Source organism: Ovis canadensis, chromosome 17, assembly GCF_042477335.2.
Source record: "Ovis canadensis isolate MfBH-ARS-UI-01 breed Bighorn chromosome 17, ARS-UI_OviCan_v2, whole genome shotgun sequence".
Lineage (NCBI taxonomy): Eukaryota > Metazoa > Chordata > Mammalia > Artiodactyla > Bovidae > Ovis > Ovis canadensis.
In genome coordinates this window covers 65985844-66011533 of record NC_091261.1, presented here as the reverse complement: position 1 = coordinate 66011533, position 25690 = coordinate 65985844, and the positions used below count along the sequence as shown (strand labels likewise).

The 25690-nt window shown below is 43.8% G+C and overlaps 1 protein-coding gene across 7 annotated transcripts in view; it reads right to left on the bottom strand.

The window, feature by feature from the left end:
* CIT (citron rho-interacting serine/threonine kinase) overlaps positions 1-25690 on the bottom strand; it is a 171776-nt gene that overhangs the window by 71184 nt on the left and 74902 nt on the right. For all 7 annotated transcript variants that reach the window (XM_069557922.1, XM_069557923.1, XM_069557924.1 and 4 more), the window contains 6 exons: positions 10035-10140; positions 9000-9143; positions 7656-7775; positions 1196-1366; positions 871-921; positions 52-105 (listed from right to left, as the gene is read on the bottom strand). In XM_069557922.1, coding sequence (XP_069414023.1) covers positions 52-105; positions 871-921; positions 1196-1366; positions 7656-7775; positions 9000-9143; positions 10035-10140 — 646 coding nt within the window. The remainder of the gene's footprint in view (positions 1-51; positions 106-870; positions 922-1195; positions 1367-7655; positions 7776-8999; positions 9144-10034; positions 10141-25690) is intronic.

Sequence of the window (25690 nt, the reverse complement as noted above, 5' to 3'; positions counted from 1 at the left end):
AAGTACTTGGAAATGGGAAGTAAGTTCCCCCAAATATCCCCTTGGGCTTACCTTTTCTAGCTTCTCTTGGAGCTCCTGAATTTTGAGCTGCTGCTCAGCATTGATCTGTAATTAAAATCCCAGGAAATAAAACAAAAGGCACATTGGTATTAAGGTCTTGCTAGATTTACTACAGGCCTATTTTCTTGAGGTTTCTGTGGGGGTCTTATTGTTTTCCAATACCTACTGATGGAGAAGAATAGTAGCCTATCAGAGAAGCCTTTGAATGTCCCAGTGTAAACCTCCATGTGGACCGTTTCTCTAGAACCAGCGACACACATACAGATGGCAAAAAAGGGAACTGAAATCGCCTGTACTTTAAAACAGTAAATTTTCCCATCTGTTTTACTGAGTATCTGGGTTTGTATGTTACTGTGAGAGGGCATGACAGAAAAAAAAAAAGAGGTGTCTTCTCCCCCTTTTAGAACCATAGCTGAAGCTAAACCTGGTCATCCAGAGACTGATCATCAAAATAAACCCAGAAGAGAGTTTTCTATTCACTGCAAATATATTCTTAACCAATAACAGGCCACAGAGAGCAACATTTAAGAGACTGCATATGTGCATGCTAAGTCGCTTCGGTTTTGTCCAACTCTTTGCAACTCTAGGGACTGTGGTCCACCAGGCTCCTCTCTGTCCATGGGATTCTCCAGGCAGAAATACTGGAGTGGGTTGCCATGCCCTCCTCAGGGGATCTTCCCGACCTAGGGCTCCAACCCTTATCTCTTGTATCTCCTGCACTGGCAGGCGGGCTCTTCACCACTAGCGCCATCTGGAAAGCCCATTTAAGAGACCATCTGCCCAAATCCCAATACCAATAATGGAAAATACCTTCTCCAGTTTGGCATATTCTCCCACTTCAGGCTTCCCTTGATCTTTAGCCTGTAATTTAAAAGATACAACATATTGGGAACTCTCAAGAACCTAAAAATCTTATAAGACAACACTACAGGCTATACTTTCTTGGTCTCTGTGGCCAAAACAATTAGGACGATAATAAAAAATTAAGTTACCTTCTCTAATCAACACCAGGAACTCTGTAGGGCATCCCATGGCTTCTTGAATGTACACTCATTAAGCTAGGATTCCCTTTATTATTGCTAAGATAATCCAGGATTCTACCTCCAAAACTCCCTCCCAGAGGGGAGCTAGCTACCTTCATCAGTTTATGCTGACATTCTGTTGCTTTCCGCTTAAACTCTTCAGCAGCCAGCCGAGACTCTCTGAGCTCTGATTCATAGAGGTCACTCCGCCTTCTCGCCGAAACCAGGTCCTCTTCCAATTGACTCATCATCAACCTCATTTCTTCCACTTGAGCCTGGTACTCCTAAGGAGTGGGCAACAGGAGAAAGGTGGCCTTTAGAAAGGAAAGGAAAGATGGGAAAACCACAGAGAGGAGACACAGTGAAGAGATATCAGCAGAGAACAGACCCAGAGAAAAGGTGAAAGATGCGGATGAGGGTGAGGTGTGCGGAGGGTGAGTAGAGAGAAAAGAATATTAAATCTTTAAACTGTTTTCGTGTAGATCATGTAGCACTAGTAACACCATTTGGAACACATGTGCTTATATACAGTTAGATCCTTTGAGCAAATAATACCGTACAAGAAGTGCAAAACCTTAAGGCCTTTGTAACACCGGAGAGCAGCAAGGGATGTACTTTAAACAACCATGATAATCTGCTTACGCAAAGCCTTCCCCCAAGGGTAATCATTTATATAGATTTGTCCTTTAGAAGTCACATGTGCCTAACATAATTAAATATGGTACCTAGTTTTAAAATTAACCTTTCAGATGATACAAGGGGGTAATTGGAAATCTCAATGGAGAGAATCTTGGAAGGTAAAACTCATCATGTCAGTTTCTCACCATTAATTTTTCTGGGCCCCAAACTGCATGAAGAACTTAACGGTGCTCTTGAGATGCAAGTCACCCTGAAATTTGGAAGAGTCAGGAAACACTGGTTCTGGTCAAAGGAACTTGTAAGAAAGACTCCAAGGAAAGAATTACCTTGCTCCCTCGAGCAAAAGCCTTTAAAGTAATCCCAACAGCCCAATCTTTTCTCAAAGTGAATTTCTAAAATCAGAACATCTGCATTGAAGTTTTCCAAAACTGATTTACCATGAGAAATAAACAGTGGTTTTGAAAACTTTGGGGCAGAGCACGAAAATATTCTCTGTTAGCAAAAGCAAGGACTATACATGTAAGGTTTACGAATGAGCAAAGTTTATCCAATCCAAGGTGGTGAGGGTGGAGGATATAAAATGAAAAGAATAAACAATTGAACTAAGACTGTCTCTGACCTTCACAACATCTATTGATCATCTCTAAGATCTGTTCTCCCAAGAAATGACTGAAGAGAGATCCACTGAGCAAGGATATGTTTTTAACCAATAAAATGCCTTTTCCCCCCCAGTAACAGTACAGCTTCATCCCACTATAATAGGCAATCCCCATGTGCACACTAAAGCGAAGATGACATCCTTATAAAAATGGGTAGTTTTCATGGAAACACATCTCTCTGTGTTAATGGTACAGAGGAAAGCAGAAAAAAAGGTGGGCACAAAATGGAGCACTAAAAGCATACAGTCGTCCCTCAGTACACACGGGGGGTTGGCTCCAAGGCCAAATTTGACCTGAGGTTGGCCGACCCATGCATACAGAAACCGTGGATATAGATGGCCAGCTGCATTGTTGCTGAGGGTCAATTCTACAAGTCATGGGGCACCAGGGTTTCTGGACGAGGCTCACTAAGTGGGTGGTGCTGGGTTACATAACCAAAGGTCTTTATAAACTACTAAACAATTATCTGAACTCACAGAATAAAACATGAATCAATGATGTGGGATGGCACACCCTCTACTTGGCGTTTTTCTAGTCCCCTCGGCCAGGGCTGTATGATGACTTATTACGACTTGCATAGCTCTAGTATTAAGCCTTCCTGGACTCCTTCCTCCATTAAAAAAACTTATATATATATATATAATATATAAAGATAAAAACATTATCAATGAAAACACTTTCTTTTACATAAAAACTCAATTTCTTTTCTCCTGATTTTAAAAAATCCAAAGTACCAACAGAGCTGCTCACAAACACAAATACCAAACTGTGTGGAGGAAGCGGACAGGTGGGAGTCAGTCTTGGTCATTTTTTATCCCTGAGCTCCCTTGTCTGACTTAAACTTTCAGCAAAAAGGGAATATGGTTTTTGTGTTTTGTCAGGAGCAAGGAAAGAGCACTGTTTCAACACCACCACCACCACCCCCACCCGCCCTAAACATCTCTCCGTCCAGAGCTGTCAGCGCCCAAGGGGAGGAGGGCATGAATCAGGCAACACCTCTGTCAGCAATGTGAGCTCCCAGGGCATCCAGCCTGCTACAGATATCAAAAAGAATTCTACTTCATTTATTGAGCCACTGTTATTCTGCCAGCTACTTCAAGGAAATCCTATACATCTAACAGCTGACCAAATCCCTGTTTCAAGAAAAATCTCAGAGAGGATGATCAGGTTCGTTTCCAAGGACAGCTGAGAGAGAGCTGTCCAAATCCCAGCGTGGACTCAGTGCTGGTCATAGCTGAACAGGATCAGAATGGGGAAATGTGGATGACTTCTGAGTCATGCCTCAAGTCATTCTTTGGAATGGAGCTTTACTGTTTTGATTGAATAGGACCAATCAGAAGTCCTAAAACTCAAATGCCTTGTATGTTACCCAAATTTCTGTCTCTCTTTCCAAGGAGGGGGAACCAGCAATTGCTAGTGATGGAGCATGAATCTGACTATCATGTGACACATCTAGGTGTGTTTTACATTCTTTAAATTTTTGACTGAGCCTCAGGGCACACAGGATCTTAGTTCCCTGACCAGGGATTGAATCCATGCCCCTTGAACTGGAAACACAGGTTCTAGTCACTGGACCACCAGAAAAGTCCCTAGGTGTTTTATTTTAAACCAAATCCAAATACTCCACTGGGGTTAGTTAAGTTGTTGATCAGTTGCTAAGTCGTGTCTGACTCTTTGCAACTCCATGGACTGCAGCATGCCAGGCTTCCCTGTCCTTCACTATCTCCTGGAGTTTGCTCAAATTCAAGTCCACTGAGTCTGTGATGCTATCTAACCATCTCTGTTCTCTGTCATACCCTTCTCTTTTTTACTTTCAGTCTTTTCCAATGAGTCAGCTCTTCACAACAGTTGGCCAAAGTACTGAAGCTTCAACTTTAGCATCAGACCTTCCTATGAATATTCAGCATTGTTCTTCTTTAGGATTGATTGGTTTGATTTCCTTGCAGTCCAAGGGACTCTCTCAAGAGTCTTCTCCAGCACCACTATTCAAAAGCATCAATTCTTCAGCACTCAGCGTTCTTTATGGTCCAATTCTCACATCCATACATGACTACTGGAGAAACCATAGCTTTGATTATATGGACCTTTGTCGGCAAAGTGATGTCTCTGCTTTTTAAAGCACTGTCTAGATTTGTCATAGTTTTCCTTCCAAGGAGCAAGCATATTTTAATTTCATAACTGCAGTCACTGTTGTAGCGATTTTGGAGCTCAAGAAAATAAAATCCATCACTGCTCCCACTTTCAGTTCAGTTGCTCAGTAGTGTCCGACTCTTTGCGACCCCATGAATCTCAGCACGCCAGGCCTCCCTGTCCATCCATCACCATCTCCCAGAGTTCACTCAAACTCACATCCATCGAGTCGGTGATGTCATCCAGGCATCTCATTCTCTGTCATCCCCTTTTCCTCCTGCCCCCAATCCGTCCCAGCATCAGAGTCTTTTCCAATGAGTCAGCTCTTCACATGAGGTGGCCAAAGTACTCAAGTTTCAGCTTTAGCATCATTCCTTCCAAAGAACACCCAGGGCTGATCTCCCTTAGAATGGACTGGTTGGATCTCCTTGCAGTCCAAGGTACTCACAAGAGTCTTCTCCAACACCATAGTTCAAAATCATCAGTTCTTCAGCTCTCAGCTTTCTTCACAGTCCAACTCTCGCATCCACTTCAGCCTCTACTATTGGCCATGAAGTGATGGGACCAGATGCCATGATCTTCATTTTTTTAAATGCTGAGTTTCAAGCCAGCTTTTTCACTCTCCTCTTATAACCTCATCAAGAGGCTCTTTAGTTCCTCTTCACTTTTGCCATAAGGGTGGTGTCATCTCCCTATCTGAGGTTGTTGATATTTCTCCCGGCAATCTGGAATCCAGCCTGTGATTCATCCAGCCTGGCATTTCACATGATGTACTCTGCATATAAGTTAAAGAAGCAGGGTGATGATATACAGCCTTATCATACTCCTTTTAATTTTGAACCAGTCCATTGTTCCACGTCCAGTTCTACTTGTTGCTTCTTGACCCACATACAGGTTTCTCAGGAAACAGTAAGGTGGTCTGGTAGTCTCATCTCTTTAAAAATTTTCCACAGTTTGCTGTGATCCACAGTCAAAGGTTTTAGCATAGTCAATGAAGAAGAAGTAGATGTTTTTCTAGAATTCCCTTGCTTTCTCTATGATCTAATGAATGTTGGCCATTTGATCTCTGGTTCCTCTGCCTTTTGTAAACCCAGAATGTACATCTGGAAGTTCTTGGTTCATGTACTGCTGAAGTCTAGCTTGAAGGATTTTGAGTATTACCCTTCTAGTATGTGAAATGATTGCAACTGTAGGGTAGTTTGAACATTCTTAAATAGCTAAGTAGAAGCAACATTTAAAATAAATAAACACAGGTACAGAAATTGGCTTTGAGCAGAAGAGAGAAGAATAAATGGCAAATCTGGGAGGAATCGGCGGGCTACAGACCAAATACTAGGAGTTTACTGAAAGTATTTCTCCTGGACTGCAAACATTCCACTCTCACCAAGCTTACTGAGGGTCATTTTTTTAGTAAGTCCTCCTTCCGATGAAAAATAAAATCTGAAACGAAGAAGCTTTCCTCCCCTAAAATGGAATGCTTAGCAGTCATTAAATCTAAAACTCCACATGGATGCCGACTGTGATATGAATCACAAAGGCCATTTCTTTGAACTCAACCACCAGCATATACCTTTGCAAAATGTCCTGAAAATTCTGTTTCTATTTAATTTCAGGGACACCAGCTGCTCCCTCTGGTGGCCAAGCACAGCTTTCATTTCCCCAGGATACCACCAAAAGCAAATTTCCAAACACATTGAACTAATGGGAGAAAAAGAATCCTACTTCTTGAAATTAGGAGGAAAAATGGTGTGGACAAAAGGGCAACGAGTCAACTTTCAAAGTGGACTTTTCCAATGTGCAGGCACAACCTTCAGGATCTCTACGTTAGTACGGTTCAGAAACCTGACAACTGGATAGCACAATTTCCTAGGCACATTTATTTAGAACATTTTTATCAAGCAGGAGGATATTAACCAATGATTTAAAAAATATTAGGGTGATAATGAGACGATGCCAAAAAAAACAACCAAAACAGTAATTCTTTCTTTAAAGAACAGTTAATGAATCAAATTATTTGCAAGAGTTTCTTGCATTAGCAACCACCCAGATGGCTAAGTGTGCGCTACCCAGAGACAAAAATGTTCATTTCCATCACTGTTTCCATTAGATTTTCTGAAGTGAATGAGAGTTGCCTGGCAGCTGATAATTCAGCTCTCCAATTGCTCACTGCATTCTCTTCATTAAAGTTTCTATTTACGGTTTCTTCAAAGGACAAAAAAAAAATCCGTGCTAAAAAGGAAACAATGAAGTAAAATAGAAATGAACCATCTAGAAAGAAAACTCTTTTAGAAAAGGAAAGGGGAAAAATAAAGAGAGTAGGCTTTTTAAAGGTCTGGATTTTCTTTTCTCATCACGGAGGGGAGGGCTTTATGTAGTTGAGATTTGCCATGTTAATTCTGACACGGCCTTAACTGCTCAAACTCACCTCCTAGGATACATCTTTAGATAAGCAAAACTATGAATTATCCTAGCTTCTCTCAAAAACGTAAAGTGCATCTAAAAAGCTATGAAAACATCTTTAAAAACTATTTTAATGGCCTTAAAAGCAGAAATTGGCACTCTTTCGGTAGAAAGTTAGATGGGAAGCAATTTCAGCTTTGCAGGCCATGTGATCTCTTGTCACAGCTACTCACCTCTGCCAGTGAAGCATGATCAGCAGCCACAAACAGTGCGTAGACAGTACCTAAGCGAATGGTATGTCTGTGTTCCAATGAAACTTTATTTATATAAACACTGAAATCTGAACTCCATATACTTTTCACACGTCATGAACTATTCTTTTGAATTCCTCCAACTATTTAAAAATGCAAAAATCATTCTCAGCTTGTGGTCACGGAAAACAGGTTGGTTGGCCAGATTCACCCCAACAGGCTGCAGTCTGCCCACCACCACTGCTTTAAACCTACACCTTTGATTGAAAAAGAGTAGTCATTGTGGGGTCCAGACTTCAAAAGGAGCTAGAACATTTATATAAACCATGTGGAATGTGAAAAAGTTCCATTTGGAATCTGAAAGTTCCAAATGACCTACATATCTCTTTCTCCCTCTCCTCCCCTCTCTCCTTCCCTTTCTCTGTCCCTCAAACATGCCTCCCCTGAAATGAGAGGTCTGAGCTGGTGCCCTGCTCCCAGGCAGCGAGTCATACCTGCTCTTTGATTTCTTGGAGCTTCCGGCTCTGCTCTCTGATATCATGGAGGAGCTGCAGTGCTTTGTCGTCCTCTTGGGACACCTCCATCCGTGCTTGCTCCAGACTTCGCTTTAAGCTCTGCGGAAAGCAAAAATTTTTAATAGGGATGCCCCGTGGATCCTGCTCTAGTTGAAAAGATTCATTAAAGGAGCTGCAGGCTGCTTCGCAGACACCAAGACGGTTTCAGGTGACGGACCCACGACGACAGCTTCCAGTGGGTTGCTGAATTCCAGGTTTCATCCTGCAAAATCCCCTGGTTCAAGAAAACATCATCTCAAACTCCTTGGGACCTCATGGATCTGGCCTGAAAGTACAGCCACCTGTCTCCTAGCTGACCTAGCAGATACTTACTTGTATGTTCAGGACTGAAAACTAGTAAGATCCCCTAGCCATGAAACCATCACTGGAATGGATATCAAGTCTCTTCTGGAATATCAGTGATTCGAGGACTGTCAAGTATATCTCCCCTTTTCAAAGTAGCAATGACTTCATTCTCTGCCCGGGTATCATTTAGGACTCCAAGCAATCTATTTCCACCTCCTGGCTTACGTTTCCTGGACACCTTTCATCCATAAGGTTCCCTTAATGCTTCAATAGCACTGAAATATATATCTGAAATACATAGCTGAAAAACTTCACCCACCACTGAAAGGCAGCCAAATCTGGAATGGAAACATAGCAGTTATTCTTAATCAGCCACGTTCTATAGATTTCCTCTCCCTTGTGGAAAAAAACACTTGAAAAATGTGTGATTCAACTTCTTAAGACTGTACATTAAGAAACACCTGAATGAAAATTTTTAACGAGACAATGGAGAAGACAGTCCACTCTTGTGAACGAAAGAAAAAAAAAGTCACATGGTAAAAAATGACAAGAGGGTCTGGGTTTTAAAGCCTGAGTTTTCTTGTTGCTATGCTGGTTCTAGGCGATAGAAAGTTGATTTGGGGCAAATTCAAAACATATTTTCTTGCCCTTATTTGGGAGCTTGGTTCCTAAGGCTGATCATGTAGGACACAAGCTAGACCACAGAGGTTGGAATGGGAGATGTGAGACCCTCTGCAAGGCCATCTATGCTTGTCTCCAGGCTCCTACCTGGACTCTCTGAGCCTGACCTTCTGTCTCCAGGCCCTCACACCTGGCACACGCCACTCTGCACATCACAGGTCCTACTCGTGCGTCCTACCTCTCTATTCTCTGGCCCTGGTTGTGACGTGCCTCATGATGCTGTCATGAAACAGGATGAGACACACACGACAGGAAGTGCCACCTCCGAGGGAAGGGGGCTTTCGGGGGAAGGCTCACACTGCATTCTGTGATGTAGGTAGCAAGGTCCTGCTCCAGGAGGGATCTCTGAGTCTCAGAGGCCTTCAGCTCCACCTCCTTCTGACTAAGCACAGCCTCCACCTCTGACACTCTCCGATGTAACCGGGTCATTTCCTGCTCCATCTGAAATAGACACAGCAACATGTTAAAAAAGGCCCGTGGCGGGTTCGTTAGGAGTAATCGCGTCTCAAGCCACCTCCGAAACCACCTGGTGGTCCCGGCTGGCACTAACTCGCCAAAAGGTTGGGCTGGAAATACCATGGTTTCTTCGCCTGGGAGCACACCGGTCTTCGCAAGGACAGTCACCAATGCTAAGCCACTCCTCTCATGCAAGGCTGGGTTCACACTCGATCACTTCTCTAACCCAGTAAGCGAGGAGGCCACAATCACCATTTTTTTCACTTGTTTGTTTTTTGGGTTGGGTTTTTTTTTTGCAGATGTCAGTTTAATTTTATCCCAAATCCATCTTGATCCCCCCCATCTCCTTGCAAAGATCTAGAGGACAAATCCAGGACAGGGCAAGGAGATATGGACTCGTCTGCACTCTTGGGAGTCCCAGGCAAGAAGTGACTCTTACGAGCTTCCAGAGAACTGCCTCTGGGCAGGAACAGTGAGCGTTAAGAGACGATGAGCATAATCAACACAGTGGCTGCAGTTACATAGGCAGGAGTTTCTAAGGACTAGGAAGAGAGACTTCGCATCACTCAAAGCAGATGGGATGCATCTCGGCCACAGGTGAGGACCCGCGCCACCTGCCGGAAGACGCAGACATCTGGGTGGGTCATGCTGAGGAACGGGCCGCTTTATATCCAGGGCCTCCTCTGGTTAAGATTTAAAGGATTTACGGCAGCGTCAAGGCCCGAATTCATCTCCCTCTGAGCTGCCGGAGGCGCGACTTCGGCCCGGGAAGGATCAGGTGGCTCGGTGCCAGCGGCGGCCCCGGGCAGGTCCCTCGGCATATATTGACGGGAGGATCCTGCAGCAAGGAGGGAGGCCGGCTGTGGAAATAAATACCTTGTGACACTTGTCCTGGGAGTCTTGCAGCTCTTTGCTTTTGATAAGAAGTTTCTTTTCCATGGAGCTAGTCTTGGCAGGGGAGTCCAGATTTGACACAACAGACCTGGATGGAAGAAAACCAATGTCAAGGTGAAGGGTGGGGATGGGCCAAAAATAATAATAAAAACTTTTAAAAATGAAACTACAGCTGAATTTGGGATTAGCAGATGCAAACTATTATGTACAGAGTGGAAAAACAATAAGGTCTTACTGTAAAGCACAAAGAACAGGATATATTCAATATCCTGTAATAAACTATGATGGAAAAGAATATGTATATAGATGTATGTTTGTATCACTGAGTTACTTTGCTGTACTGCAGAGATTAACACAAACTGTAAATCAACAACACTTCAATAAAGTAAATGTTAAAAGGAAAGAAACTATAGTAGAGACCAAGACCTGCCAGCATCCTTGGCCATCAAAAGAGCTGGCTCAAGCAGCTTCTAATGGTATCATGACCACGAGGCAGAGAGATAGATGGGACCAAGAACACTGGAAGCAGGAGGATCCAAGTGTAAATTTAGTTACCACTGACCTGAGGCAATAATTTGGCCTCCCTGAGCCTCCGTTCCCATTTCTAGGAGGTAGAATGATAATAAAAGGACCTACCATGACAGGAGAGAATGAGCATCAAACACAGCATTGTGCCTGCACGGCTTCATTTACTCTTTCATTCAACGGGTATGTGCTGTGCACCTACTCTGTTCCAGAAACCTTTCCAGGCACTGGAACAGCAGCAGTCAAGACAGACACAGTCCTTGCCCTCCCGGAGCTGACACTCATGGAGGGCATGCAGAGTACATCAGGCAGACACATGAACTAAAAAGGTTAATAGATGATGCCAGAGAATGAAACTGGGTGACGTGCTATGACAGAGGAAATGGATCAGGGGCCTGTTTCTCTGAGCAGTGACGTCTCAGCTGACACTTGAAGAATGAGAAAGTGCTGGCCTTCCAAAGCTCTGGAGGGAAACAAGCTCCAGGGAACAAGGATAACGGATGCACAGGTCCTGACACAGGATTGAGTTAACACAGCAAGTGGCCACTGTTTTCAGTTAACTATACTGACCAAACTGTTGCCTATTCCATCCCTAAGCTTATAATTTTTTTAAAGATGGAAGCACAGGAAGGGAGGAGATGGGATGACAGAAATAGGGTCAGAGTCAGCAACAGACTAGAAGATGCTACATCATTGGCTGTGAAGACAGAGGAAGGAGCCATGAGCCAAGGAAACTGGACAGCCTCTAGAAGTTGGGAAAAGCAAGGAAACTGATTCTTTCCTATAGGATATCCAAACAGTGTAGCCTCGTAAACCCTGCTTCTAGTCCAGTAAAACCCATCTTGGACTTCTGACCTCCAAAAATATAAGGTAATACGTTTGCATTGCTGTGAGCCTCTAAATCTGTGGTCACTTGTTACAGGAGCCATAGGCAGCTCATACACTTACTGAGTGCTGACTCGATGTGCATAGTTCTGTCCTAAAGCAAGGCATGTTTCAACTCTTTAGTCTCCCCAGCAACTGTATAAGACAATTTATTATCCTCATTTTATAGATGAGGAAACTGAGCTTAAGTAACCTGCCACATGAGCAGGGAACCTAAGTAATCTGCCAGCTAATAAACTGTTTCTGTTGGTCCCAGTAGAGAACTGGGGTAGAGACTGAGGATGCATCAAATGTATCTCTCAGGATTTTATCACAAAAATAATGTAGTGTGGCCTCCTGGGAACAGACTACAAAGATGCTCTCCACAAGGACACACTTTCCCACAGACATACACAGAATTCACACACCCTGCCTCATACCTAAAAGCAGTCAATTTTTGTGGGTGGAGATGACAGTTCTTATTAGGGGAAGTTTCCCTCAGTGGTCAGCACCCTGGGCACAAATGCTGAGGCTGGTGAAGTGCCAGGCCAGAGCAGTAGCCAACAGAGGTTCTTATGTTCTGAGGGATGTATGGCAGTGCCCACCACTGCTCTGTTGTCCCATCTATGTCGCCTTGTAACAGGGTTGCAGGAGCTGGTTGTCAGTGAGCACTGGTATCTTACCAGCAGGTCAAAGTTCTGCTTTCCAGTGCCCCACACCCTACTTCCCTAAGTAAAAGAGGTCAGTTCCCTGCAGCAATTCAGCAGCTCTCTCTCCCTGCAGCTCCTGGCCGGACAAGGGCTGGCATGATGGTGCTGGCTCACTAAACCTCAATGACAGCTCCCAGTACACACTCTGGGGCAGCCAAGTGAGTTGACACCCAGAGTCAGGCATCACTGTTCAAAATCTGACTTTGTAACTCACTCACCATGTGAGCTCTCTGAACCTCAGTTTCCTCATCTGAATAATGGGAATAATTCTCAACCTAATTCCAAGAGTTCTCATGAGGCTTAAGTGAGATAACTCATAGGAGGTCCTTATCACTGTGCCTGGCATCTCATGGGGGTTCAATAAATGTCAACCATTCCACTATCATTGTGGTTTTATCATTACTACCCCTGCAACGGCATGAAATGCATATGCCTCATAGGCCTAAAACCCTTGCTTGAAACAGTAAAACTCAGGAGGCTGAATTTGCCCCATGCTATCATCCACATTAGAACAAATGTTGATTATTCACACAAATGGGCAATGGGAACTGAAATCCAGAAATAAATTTTTTTTTAATCTCACTTTGGGCTAAAAATTTTAACCAAGTTCTGCTCCTCTAACTGGCCTATTTTCTACCTAAATTCAGTCAAAACACATACAAACACAAATTTACTTTTTTTAAAAATCTGAGATGAAATGGGTGGCTTGAAGGTATGGCCTTGAGTTCACTTTGCTATTTCTTCCTGATGTTATTCTGGTGGGTGGTTTGGAAAAGAAGACCCAGACCACCAAAGGAGGAAAGGATGATCCACAGACAGGGCTCTTCTTAGTCCATCAGTCATCAGGAGTCACACACATGTCACTAAGTCACCTGCACTGACATCAGTCAGGGATGACGAGAGAGGTCACAGCTCTCTAGACCTGAGCACTGAACCAGCACCCTTGAAGAAAAACAATAGTGTGGGTGTACGATGATAGGAGGGGAGGTGGCTCTCAAGACTCGATGACAAGTGGAAGGCAGGCTCCAGAGGAGTATAAAGTGCACCCCTGTGGGTACAAAGTTCATTGCTATTCACCCAAAAAACAAGTGTTTCTAGGTCACTTGTTAATGGGGCCCAGAATCAGGGAGATGCTCAGGCCCTCCCTCTGCCAGCAACCACAGGAGATGACACACCAGCCTCTCCCCATCACCCAAGGTCCGACTCCCTCATTCTGCTAATTTGATGCTTGACAAATGTTCACTATTTAACCATTCTAAGTACAGCAATTAAGACTCTTCAGAATAAAGGTGCTAAAAGAAATCTTTTTTTTTTTTAGAATAAAAATTACATTAAAAAAAAAAGGTATGGTAAGTCCACTGTGACTCAACTCAGCTTGTAGCAACAATCTCATAAACAGTCATGGGGTTGGAGGATGAGGCTGGGGGTTGAGGACAGAAGGGGGAACAGTCACTGCAGCTTTCTAGAATACCCCTGGTCTTTAGCTCGGCTATACATTAGAATCACCTGAAGAGCTTTTTAAAAATCACTGATGTCAGGCCATCCCTGGTGGTCCAATGGCTAAGACTCTGGGCTCCCAAACCAGGTTCGATCCCTGGTTAAGGAACTAGATACCACATGCCACAACTAAGACCCAGAGCAACCCAATAAATGAATAAAATTATTGATGTCAGGCAGTAAAAACACTTTGTGTGACACTACAGTGGTGGATACATGTTATTATGTGTGTGCGTGCTCAGTTGTGACTGATTCTTTATGACCCCATGGACTGTAGCCCACCAGCCTACTCTGTCCATTGGGTTTCCGAGGCAAGAATACTGGAGTGGGTTGCCATTTCCTCCTCCAGGGGATCTTCCCGACCCATAGAACGTACACCACCAAGAGTGAACCCTAAGGTACACAGGGACTCTGGCTGATAATGACATCTCATTGTAGGTTCATTCTGGTGGGGGATGTTGATAATGGGGAGGCTGTGCATATGTGGGGGTAGGGGGCGAATGGGAAACCTCTGTACCTCTTGTTAATATTGCTATGAACCTAAAAGTGTTCTTAAAAAAAAAAAAAAAAGATATCCAGGGCCCAACTAGAGTAATTAAATCAGAGACAGAGAGACTGGGAGTGGGGCCCAGGCAACACCATTTTTATTAAGCTCCCGGGTGAGTCTAATGCACAGACAGGCATGAGAACCATGGTGCTAATTAGAAAAAGTGTCTGTGATTTAAGGTCCAGGTATTCAAAGCTCACAGCTTGGCCACCCTCAGTATTTGGTTCCGGGTGACACTTTGGGCAGGCAATTTATTAATGGTGCATTTTGGTCATTCTTTGAGTAGAAACACAGTTTTGAAGTTAATCATGGTGAGCAATGAGTTTCAAGAAAATGTATAGATTTCAGACAATGATTAAAGACCATTCTTATCCCCTCATTCTTAATAAGTCAATATACCATTCCCATGAATTCCTAAGAAGGAACTATATTAGAGAGAGTATGGCTTAACATATTTGCATTCTATTTATTTTTCCTGTAGACACTTAAGGCAATTAAATGACAGGTGTTAATGGTAAGTAAGCTCTCAATATGTATTTCTTTCTCTGCTGGTTTAAAATCATCCTGAAAAGTATCATTTCATAAAAGGCAGTAATATTTAAAGAACTGATGCTACTCTTGCTTTAAGAGAAGGAAAGTACAAAAAGTCCTGTAGTTGGCTGTAACTCTAAAGTTATGAGAGATGCAGACAGAATTGCTGTAAAGAAATTATGTATTTCTGTTGACCATGAAATGGGACATGATCTACCTGCTAACTTAAGAATTGCCAGAATTCTCCTCTGTTCTCAAAATTCTCAAACTTCAACAGACACAGGCATGCCTTGTTTTCTTGTGTGTGTTTTTTTTTGCTTGATTAAACTTCACAGATACTGAGATTTTTTACAAAGAGAAAGTCTGTGGCAACCCTACGTTAAGCAAGTTTATTGGCATTTTTCCAAGAGCATTTGCTCATTTCCTGTCTCTGTCACATTTTGGTAACTCTCACCGTTTTCAAACATTTTCACTATATTATTTTGTTTGTTATAGTGGTCTATGATCAAGGATGTTTGATGTTACAATTGTAACTTGTTTGGGTCACCACAAATCATACCCATATAAGACAGTGAACTTAATAAATGTGTGCGTTCTGACTGCTCCCCCTACTGGCCTTTCCCAGTCTCTCTTCCTCTCCTGCTGCTGCTGCTGCTAAGTCGCTTCAGTCGTGTCCGACTCTGTGCGACCCCATAGGCGGCAGCCCACCTGGCTCTGCTGTCCCTGGGATTCTCCAGGCAAGAACACTGGAGTGGGTTGCCATTTCCTCCTCCAATGCATGAAAGTGAAAAGTGAAAGTGAAGGCGTTCAGTCGTGTCCGACTCTTCATGACCCCATGGACTGCAGCCTACCAGGCTCCTCCATCCATGGGATTTTCCAGGCAAGAGTACTAGGGTGGGGTGCCATTGTCCCTCTCCTAGGGCCTCCCTATTCCCTGAGTCACAATACTAAAATCAGGCCAATGAATAACCCTACAAGGGCCTCTAAGTGGTCAAGTGAGAGGAAGCATCACAGCTCTCTCACTTGAAGATGCAGACATAAAGAAGACTTTTGGACACAGTCGGGGAAGGAGAGAGTGGGATGACTGACAGAATAGCATTGAAACATATACATTCAGTTCAGTTCAGTCACTCAGTCGTGTCCAACTCTTTGCAAACCCATGAACTGCAGCACACCAGGCCTCCCTGTCCATCACCAACTCCCGGAGTTCACTCAAACTCATGTCCATCGAGTCAGTGATGCCATCCAGCCATCTCATCCTCTGTAGTCCCCTTCTCCTCCTGCCCTCAATCCCTCCCAGCATCACAGTCTTTTCCAATGAGTCAACATATACATTACCATATGTAAAACTAATAGCCAGTGGGAATTTGCTATATGACATGGGGATCCCAAAGTCAGTGCTGTGACAACCTAGAGGGGTGGGATGGGGAAGGAGGTGGGAGGTAGGTTCAAGAGGGAGGGGACATATGTATACCTACAGCAGAATCATGTTGACGTATGGCAGAAACCATCACAATATTGTAAAGCAATTATTCCTCCAATTGAAAAAAATTTTTAAGCTAGAAATGATTAAGCTCCATGAGAAAGGCATGTTAAAAGCCGAGACTGGCTGAAAGCTAAGCTTCTTAAACAGTTAGCCAAGTTGTAAATGCAAAGGAAAAGTTCTTGAAGGAAATTAAAAGTGCTCCTTCAGTGAACACATGAATAATAAGAAAGCAAAATAGCCTTCTTGCTGATGTGAAGAAAGTTTTAACAGTCCAGATAAATTAAACCAGCCACAGCACTCTCTTAATTAAGTCCAAGCCTAATCCAGAGCAAGGCCCTCTCTTCAATTCTGTGAAGCTAAGAGAGGTGAGGAAGCTGCAGATGAAAAGTCTAAAGCTAAGAGAGGTTGTCATGAGGTTTAAGGAAAAAAAAGTCGTGTCTCCATAACAAAATTACAAGGTGAAGCCACAAGGGCTGATGTAGAAGTTGCAGCAAGTTATCCAGAAGATTAAGCTAAAATAATTAACTTAAAATAATAACCAACAACAGATTTTCAATGTAGACAAGCAGTCTTATACTGGAAGAAAATACCATCAAGGACTTTCATAGCTAGAGAGGAGAAGTCAATGCCTGGCTCCAAAGTATGGGCCGGCTCTCTTGTTAGGGTTTAAAGTAGCTGCTGACTTGAAGCCAATGCTCATTTCTCATTCCAAAAATCCCAGAGCCTTTAAGAATCATGCTGAATCTACTCTTTGCTGATACTATATATAAAATAGATAACTAACTAGAATATACTGTATAGCTCAGGGAACTCTACTCAAAGCTCTGTGGTGACCTAAATGGGAAGGAAATCCAAAAAAGAGGGGATATATGTATACCTAGAGCTGATTCACTTTGCTGTACAGCAAAAAGTAACATAACATTGTGAAGCAGCTACACTCCAATAAAAATTTTAAAAATTAAAAAATAAATCTACTCTGCCTGTGCTCTCTAGAGCAACAAAGCTGGAATGACAGCACATCTGTTTACACATGGTTTTAGATAGTGATTCCATATCTATTCCATAGATACCGATGCCTCTGATGGGTCTGGGCAAAGTGAATTGAAAATCTTCTGGAAAGGATTCACCATTCTATTAATAGATGCCATTAAGAACATTTGTGATTCATGGGAAGAAATCAAAATATCAACATGAGCAATCAGTTTCATGAGCCGATTCCAATCCTCATGAATGACATTGAGAGGTTCAAGACTCTAGCGGAGGAAATAACTGCAGATGTGATGGAGACAGCAAGAGACCTAGAAGTAGAGACTGTAGAGGTGTCTGAATTGCTGGAATCTCACAATAAAACTTTAACAGATAGGAGTAGCTTCTTATGGATGAGCAAAGAAAGTGACTTCTTGAGGTGGAATCTACTCCTGGTGAAGATGCTGTGAAGACTGTTGAAATGACAACACAGGATTTAGAATATTACATAAAGTTAGTTGAAAAAGCAGCAGCAGGGTTTCAGAGGATTAACTCCAAGTTTGGAAGAACTTCTACCATGGGTAAAATGCTATCAAATAGCACTGCATGCTACACAGAAATCATTTGTGAAAGGAAGAGTCAATCACTGTAGCAAACTTCACTGTCATCTTATTTTTAAAAACTGCCACAGCCACCCCAGCCTTCAGCAAACATGACCCTGATCAGTCAAGCCATTAGCATGGAGGCAAGACCCTGCACCAGCAAGAAGGTTATGACCCACAGAAGGTTTACACAATGGTTAGCATTTTTTAGTAATAAAGTATTTTTTAACTAAGAGATGTAGACTGTTTAGACATAATGCTATTGCACACTTAAAAGACTATGGTATACCGTAACATAACTTTTTATATGCATTGGGAAACCAAAAAATTTGTGTGACCTGTTTTATTGCAATATTCACCTTACTGCAGGTAATACTGCCATATCTCCAAGGTATGCCTGTATTTTCTGACCACATTATACAAGTGTAAAATAGAAAGGATATATATATACACACATATCCCTTATATATATATAAGGGAGAATAGAAAAGCCCTGTGATCCCATGGGAAGTATGTGCAGACCAGTGGTTCTCAACTGGGCAATTTTGCCTCCAACAGGACACGTGCTAATGTCTGGAGACTTTCTGATTTTCATGACTAGGGATGGAAGTGCTATTAACATCAAGTGGGTAGAGGCCAGAGATGCTGCTCAACCATTCTACAACACACATGACAACTCCCCACAAAAAGAATTATCTGGCCCAACATGTCAACAGTGCCAAGCTGCAAAACTCTTCTGTGAAGGCTATCCAGTTAAGAAGTCACAATTCCTGTCCTCAAAGAAGTAGGCGTGTAGGAGAGAAAATTAATGCCACCACCTTTGTCATCAATAATAATGCCCACTTACTGAGCCCTACATCAGGCACTGTGTTTGGTTCTTTATGGGTGACCGAACTGGATCCTCCCAACAATCCTCTACTGCTGCTGCTAAGTCGCTTCAGTTGTGTCCGACTCTGTGCGACCCCGCAGATGGCAGCCCACAAGGCTCCAGCATCCCTGGGATTCTTCAGGCAAGAACACTGGAGTGGGTTGCCATTTCCTTCTCCAATGCATGAAAGTGAAAAGTGAAAGTGAAGTCGCTCAGTAAGTGTCCAACTCTTCGTGACCCCATGGACTACAGCCTACCAAGTTCCTCCGTCCGTGGGATTTTCCAGGCAAGAGTACTGGAGTGGGTTGCCATTGTCTTCTCCAACAATCCTCTAAGGAGGGTATTATTAGTATCCTGTGGCACTGAGGCCAAGGAACAGCTAACCCTGTGGCCTCTACATTCTCCTACTAACCACATTCTGATGATAGGAGTGCAGGTGAATGTCAGAAGAGCTGGGTGTTGGTTCAAAATTGGGTTCTACAAGTCATGGGAATCTCAACTCTGCTACTTGTTGGCTGGATGGCCTTGGCAAACTGAAGAAAACTGCCACAGAGACCCAGAGGAATGAAGTCAAAGAAGACAGGGAAATGGACCATGCAAAGGAAGGTAACTTCTACCCATGACTAGCTTCATGCAATGCTGGGAGGGTGACTCCAAGCCCAGGACAGCTTAGGAACCCAAGAACATCCATATGCCAGGGCAGTCCACAGCCACCTCCCAGAAAGGGTTCATTTCATGTACAAGAGCAACTCTTCCTCCATCATTTGGTGGCTCGGGGGTTGGGGGTGGGGGAGTGAGGGTGGGGTAATTAAACAGGAAACAGTACAGACTTTAGAGGCCCAGGTTGGTTCATGCTCTAGGCTCGATGCTAATAAAAGAACATGCATCCTGCCCACACATTGCTTGCCTACTCCTCCTGGCCACATCTCTGATACACAGCCAGTTGTCCCCATGGAGAGAAAAGGCACTTCTGAGCAGAGGGTGCATGCAGCCACCCACCCACACACAGCAGTGTTGTCTCTTCTAGCACGAAGCCAAGTTTGGGTTTTCCTTTTTTTTTCCAGATTCTATTTTCTAGAAAAATTTACTCTGAAATCAACATCTCTTCCCAATATACACATCTGCTTTATAATTATAGAGACCCAAAGAGTATTAATAGAGGCAGTGGTGTATGACACAGAGGGGAGGTTGGGCTTGGTCATTATTGCTGCAGCAGAGAGAATATTTTCTTAAGATGTGTTTGATGTGACCTAAAAATTGCTTTTACATGTAACCTCAACATTTAAGGAAAATGGCAAAATGCAGTTTTCTCGATGTCTGTGAATAACTCCCATAACACAAAAAAATACATTCTTTTTCTTAATAAACTATCAAAAGAAAACTTCATATCAAAAAATACAATCTGTACTTCCAACCTAAAAAGAAGTGTATGTGTTGAGTTCTCTCTAATCACTACAGTAATAATTAAGATCATGTTTAAACACCAAGCCATCCATTTATTTCGTTGGGAAGATGACCTCAAGTCTACAAGACATGCCTCCAAATCACAGATCACAAATCACAGATATCCTCGAGATAACCAAGAATGGATAGTGGAGGCTAAAACGAGGGAATCAAAATTAGCTCAGCCATGGGCTCTACCTTCACTGTGGCCAAAGGCACTAAAAATACATGTGAGCGCAAGATGCAATATGGTGCAAAAAATAAAACACTCATCAGCATTCTGTTCCAAAAATGTACTGGCTTTTAAGATTGAGCATTCTGAAATTTATGAACTAACTTTATAAGCTCATTTTAAAATACACACTGGTGTCCAACATGAACACTTAGAAATACAACATTCCCTGCCTCAACCCAATCCATCCATGGATTCAGTTACCCATGGTCGACTATGGCCCAAAAATATTAAGCGGAAAATTCTAGAAATAAACAATTTATAAACTTTCAACTGAGCACTGAGATGAGCAGTGCTCTGTCCCACCCAGGATGTGATTCATCCCTTTATTCAGTCAATCCACGCTATATACGCTACCCGCTAGCTGACTCGGCTATGGGATCAACTGCCGAAACATCACAGTGCTTGTGTACAAGTAAACCTTATTATACTTAGTAATGGCACCAAAGCCCAAGAGTAGTGATGGGGCAATTCTGATATTCTCTTACTGTGCCTAATTTATAAAGTAAACTTTATCATAGGTATGTATGTATATACAGGGGGAAAAGTATATAGATAGGGTTCAGTACTATATGCTGTTTCAAGCACCCACTGGGGGTCTTGGAATGTATTCTCAGCAGGTAAGCGGGAACTACTACCCCCAAAATACCACTCTCCTAAACAGCTGCTTCTGAATCTAGCTACCTTTGGGGCTTGCCAAACCCCCTTGCCAACCCCTACACACACCCCATACACACACACACACATACACAGAGCAGTGGTCTCCAGTTGAATTACAGCATATGCTTTGGAATCATTTATTAAAATTTGTGTCATTAATAAAAGCATAGTTACATGATTTCTAATATGGTCCCCATCTCTAAGCCAGTGCCTAGCTCTGCAGGTTAATTTCACTGGCATGCTACCACCTCCTGCCTGGATGGCTGCAGTAATCTAACTCTTCTCCCAGAAGCCAACTCTGCTCATCTTCCTATCCACCAAATAATGATCAGAGGGACCCTCTGCACAATGAGAACCAGATCCTCCACATACCGACTCAAAGTCCTGCAAAGGTTTCCTGCTCATCACAAATACAGCAAGATCCCAAACCAAAGACCCTGCCTATCTCTTCTCAGACCACATGTCCCATGTATGGTGAAGCTCTGGCTACTCCAGCAAGCTTGGTGTTCACTGGACACCCACAAGCTTGTCCCGGCCTCGGGGACAAAAGTGCTGGTTCCTAGCCATTCCCCACCCAGGTTCAGATTTCTTCACAGCACTTCCCACCATCCGAAAACTTTCTTATCCATGAGCTTACTTATCCTCTCTCTGTCTCCCTGCACAGAATGTTAGCTTTGTGAAGGCAGGGACCTTATCTGTCTTGCTCAGCCATGCCACAGGCTTAGAACTATTTGCTGAATGAACAAATAAACAAATGAATGAATGATGTGTCAAGCAATTCTGTGCCCTGGGTGGTCTCAGTTTAAAGGTCTCAGTGGGACAAAGAAACCCAAAATAAGAAGTGCATCAAATCAACGCTGGCTTGGGAAAGCTCTCTGGTCCTTGCATGGGAGGTGCTCAGCATTGGTTCTGGGACAACAACGTCATAAGGATACATGCTCTGCCCCATCCAGGGGACGCTCTAGCACAGTGTGGGAGCGGGAGTGAGTGACCCCCAGGCTGAGCACAGTGCACGTCCATCTCCCCCAGCACCAAGTTCCAGACCCTAAGGGAAGTAGGTCCTATCAGGAGCCTGGGGTGTGTTTTACAAAGGGTACAGGTTTAACTAATACATCACGGGCTCCATTATGAGTAAAAACTTGGATGGAGATATCAGGACATCTGTCAGGCACGCCTATGGAGCCTGATTGTCTCAATGGGCAGAAACCAGCAAGGTGTCTTCATAAAGAGAAGCGAGGAAGAGAAGAGAATCCAAAGCACCCATGGGCCCATCTTCACCCCTAACTAACAACAGCAAACATGAAATGACCACTCACTGTGCTCCTGGCACCAACACTGTACGCTCTGAGTGACCCCACAACAAACCCAGCACACAGGCAACAATAACCCCCACTTTCTACAGAAGGAAGAACTGAAGCTAAGAGGTTAAATGCCTTGTTCACACAGCTAGTGGGGCGGGGGGAGAGGGTAGAGTCTATATCCACCTGATCCCAAAGCATAGACTTGCAACAAGTGTGCAACGGTCCGTCCTACAAAACAAAGAATGCTAGCCTTCCCTGCTGGCTCAGTAGTAAAGAATACACCTGCCAACACAGGGGACACAGATCACAGATTCCATCCTTGGTCCAGGAAGATCCCACATGCCTCAGAACAACTAAGCCTGTGCTCCACAACAAAAGCAGCAACGGCGATGAGAAGCCCAAGCACTACAACTGCAAAGCAGACCAGCTAGAGAAAAGCCCAGGCAGCGACAGAGAGCCAGTGCAGCCAAAACAAACAAACAAACAAATACTGCTTATATTAGCTCTAGAGTTACAGCTGGGAGAGATGGCCATCCTCTGCCACACGCATGGTGAGTGAACTTGAGTAGTAATCCAAGCTTCTTGGTTAGTTTCCTTCTCTGTAAAATTATGGGTTACCGCTGGAATTAAATGAAAATGTTTGTCGACCCCTTAGAAGAATGTCTGGTACACTGAATTCTCGGTAAAGTCAACTCTTTCACCTTTATTATTAGGCTAATCCATTGATCCCACACAATCTAACAAGGCCAGGGTTGTTAGAGGCAGGGCAGTGTAGTGGTACAGCCTATGGGTCTAAGTCTCAGATCTGTAACTACCTACAAAATCTTGCTGAGCTTTGGTGTCCTCCTCTGTAGGATGGGAATAATACAGCCACCTCACACAGTTACAGTGAGATTGTGAGGACTTAATGAAATACACGTGAAGAGCCATTCAGCACAGTTCTGGGCACACAACAGATGACAGCTTCTATGAGCAGCTGTATACCCTGTGCAGAAGAATTGGCATAATCCTTGACCACTTTTAATTCCATTTGACAAATGTTCATTGAAGGCCTGCCAAAGGTAAGGTCCTATTTCATGCAAAGGATGGAAGACATGGTCCCCATCCTCAATGAGGGGGTACAAAAACATAGTGTACAAAAAGGGGTGAGTGAGAAGGCAGGCTGGGGTCTTGGCACACCAGGCATAGAATGCCAAGTTCGGGAGTGGTCATTAATTCTGTGCACATAGTAATGCTACAAGGTCTGAGCGGGAGAATGACATCATCCAACTTGTGCTTTGGGAGAATTCCACCCTCTGTAGAGGATAGATTAGACCAGGGAAAACCAGAGGCAGATGAATCAGTCAGGAGGCTACTGCAATGGTCCAAGCAAAACTCAACGCGTGGTGGCGGTGAGGACAGAGAAAAGGGCATATACGCAAGAGGTGCAACTTTAAAAACTTGGCAATGGATGAGATGGTAGGGGACATGAAAAACTGTTTAAGATGACTCAGTTTTCTTGCCTAGAAAGGTAGAAAAAGTGGTAATTTCTTAAATGAGATGAGGAAAACAAAACTGCTGCCAAGTGGCTTACTGAGTGAGCAAGTGAGTCTGTTGGCGACAAGGATGTTGAGATGCTAGTAGGACATCCTGGTGGTGATGAATAGCACAAGGGGAGGAAGTCCATGGGCAGGAGAGAGTTACAGCCAAAGGACTGAATGAGATCATCCAGAACAGGCGAAAAAGACAATGAAGGTGGAGTTTAGGGAACAATGCAACATTTCAAGGGCCTGAAACAGCCATGGAAGAGTGAGAAGGGCAGTGAAGTGGAAGGAAGGGAAAACCAAGTTCCCATAATGCAAAAGGGAAGAAAGTTTCAGACACATGAGCCAACTAATGGCATTACGTGGGGAGAGGGACAGAAACCACTAAATTCAGTGGTTGGTGGAACAGTGATTTCCATAAAGGTGGAGAGGTTGGAAAAGAGGCATTGAGTGTAGGCTATTCTTTCAGGAAGCCTGTCAGAGAAAGGAAGGTGAGAGAGGTCAGGAGGCGCAAGACAAATAAAACAGAGAGAAGCAAGAGAAATTCACTTAGGAGAAGGGACAGTTGCCAAACTGGCACTGGGACTGGGAACATACAGCACCATTTAGTCAATTACTGTCTTCTTAAGGGATCCGAGGCAACCATGCAAATCAGTATGTGTAGGCCAGCAAAAAAATGCATTCGACACATCTTCTGGAGTCTAATCTTCAGGACTGGGCTGGGATCATTTGGATTGGATTTCCTAAAGGTATCTTTAAGACAAATGAGAAGGCGGCAGAATGGTCCTGCCAGGCTTGCGAGGCAGGCACGCACAGTCTAAATAGAGAACAGAATAAGGCAAGAACAAGATGTGCTTGACTAAGAGAGAGAAGAAATTAAGCGAGAGGAGAAAACCCAACACAATAACATGGAGGCAAGGGTTAGGCACCTGGCCGAGAGGACAGAGGAGTGGAAACAGCACGGAGCACTGTCCGTGTCCATGGCAGTTCCATGGGTGGAAGCTAGGGAGGGTTCTGTAACTGATTTGGGAGGTACAGATGATGCAAACCTTCACGAACCAGAGCAGATTCTGCTACTGTTCAAACAATCAAAACACAGGTAAGGCTGTCTTGGCATGGGGAGGAAGCAAGTGCAATGACAGAGGTGGGAAGGAACAAAGTTTTTAAGGGAAGAGCCCCCCTCACCAAGTATTTTAGTAAAAAGTAAGTAGGACTGATTGGAGAGCTCAGGCCATCTTCTCCTGGAATACATCTTCCCAAAATGGATAGCAGGAGGCAGTGAAATACAAAATGTAGATGTGAACAGGCATGGATCACAGAGTCATCAACAAACTGAGAGCGGCTACCCTAAAAATGATTTGGATCGATTCACCCACAATGCTTTCTGAGCAGCTTGTCTGTGATCCACCCTAAGGGAGAGTGGAGGGCAAGGTTGAACCAATAGCCTATGCTCACAGAGCTTACACTCAAACAAATAAGAACTCTCAGGGAGAGAGTGTGTGTGTGCATACACACACGCATACACACACACACACACACACACACATGCACGCACGCACGCACGCGCGCCAGGCAAGAGCCTCTAAATGAAAAGAGGAAGAAGTCATCAACATCCAAGAGCTATGCAGCCTACCTACTTGACAAACTCTCAGAAACGAGAACAAAACCTAACCTTTCTACAGCCTATCAGTGCTCATCCCACCCTGTCCCACCCCCACTGTTTAGTCACTACCCACGACAGGCATCTGCTTCTGACAAGCATGTGAACCTAGGGACCCCATACCTATGTCCCTATTTCTCATGTATTACATTTATCTGGCAGACTAGCACAGTGGCTAAGAGACCCTAGAGCCACCCTGCCTGGGTTCAAGTCTCGGCTGAGC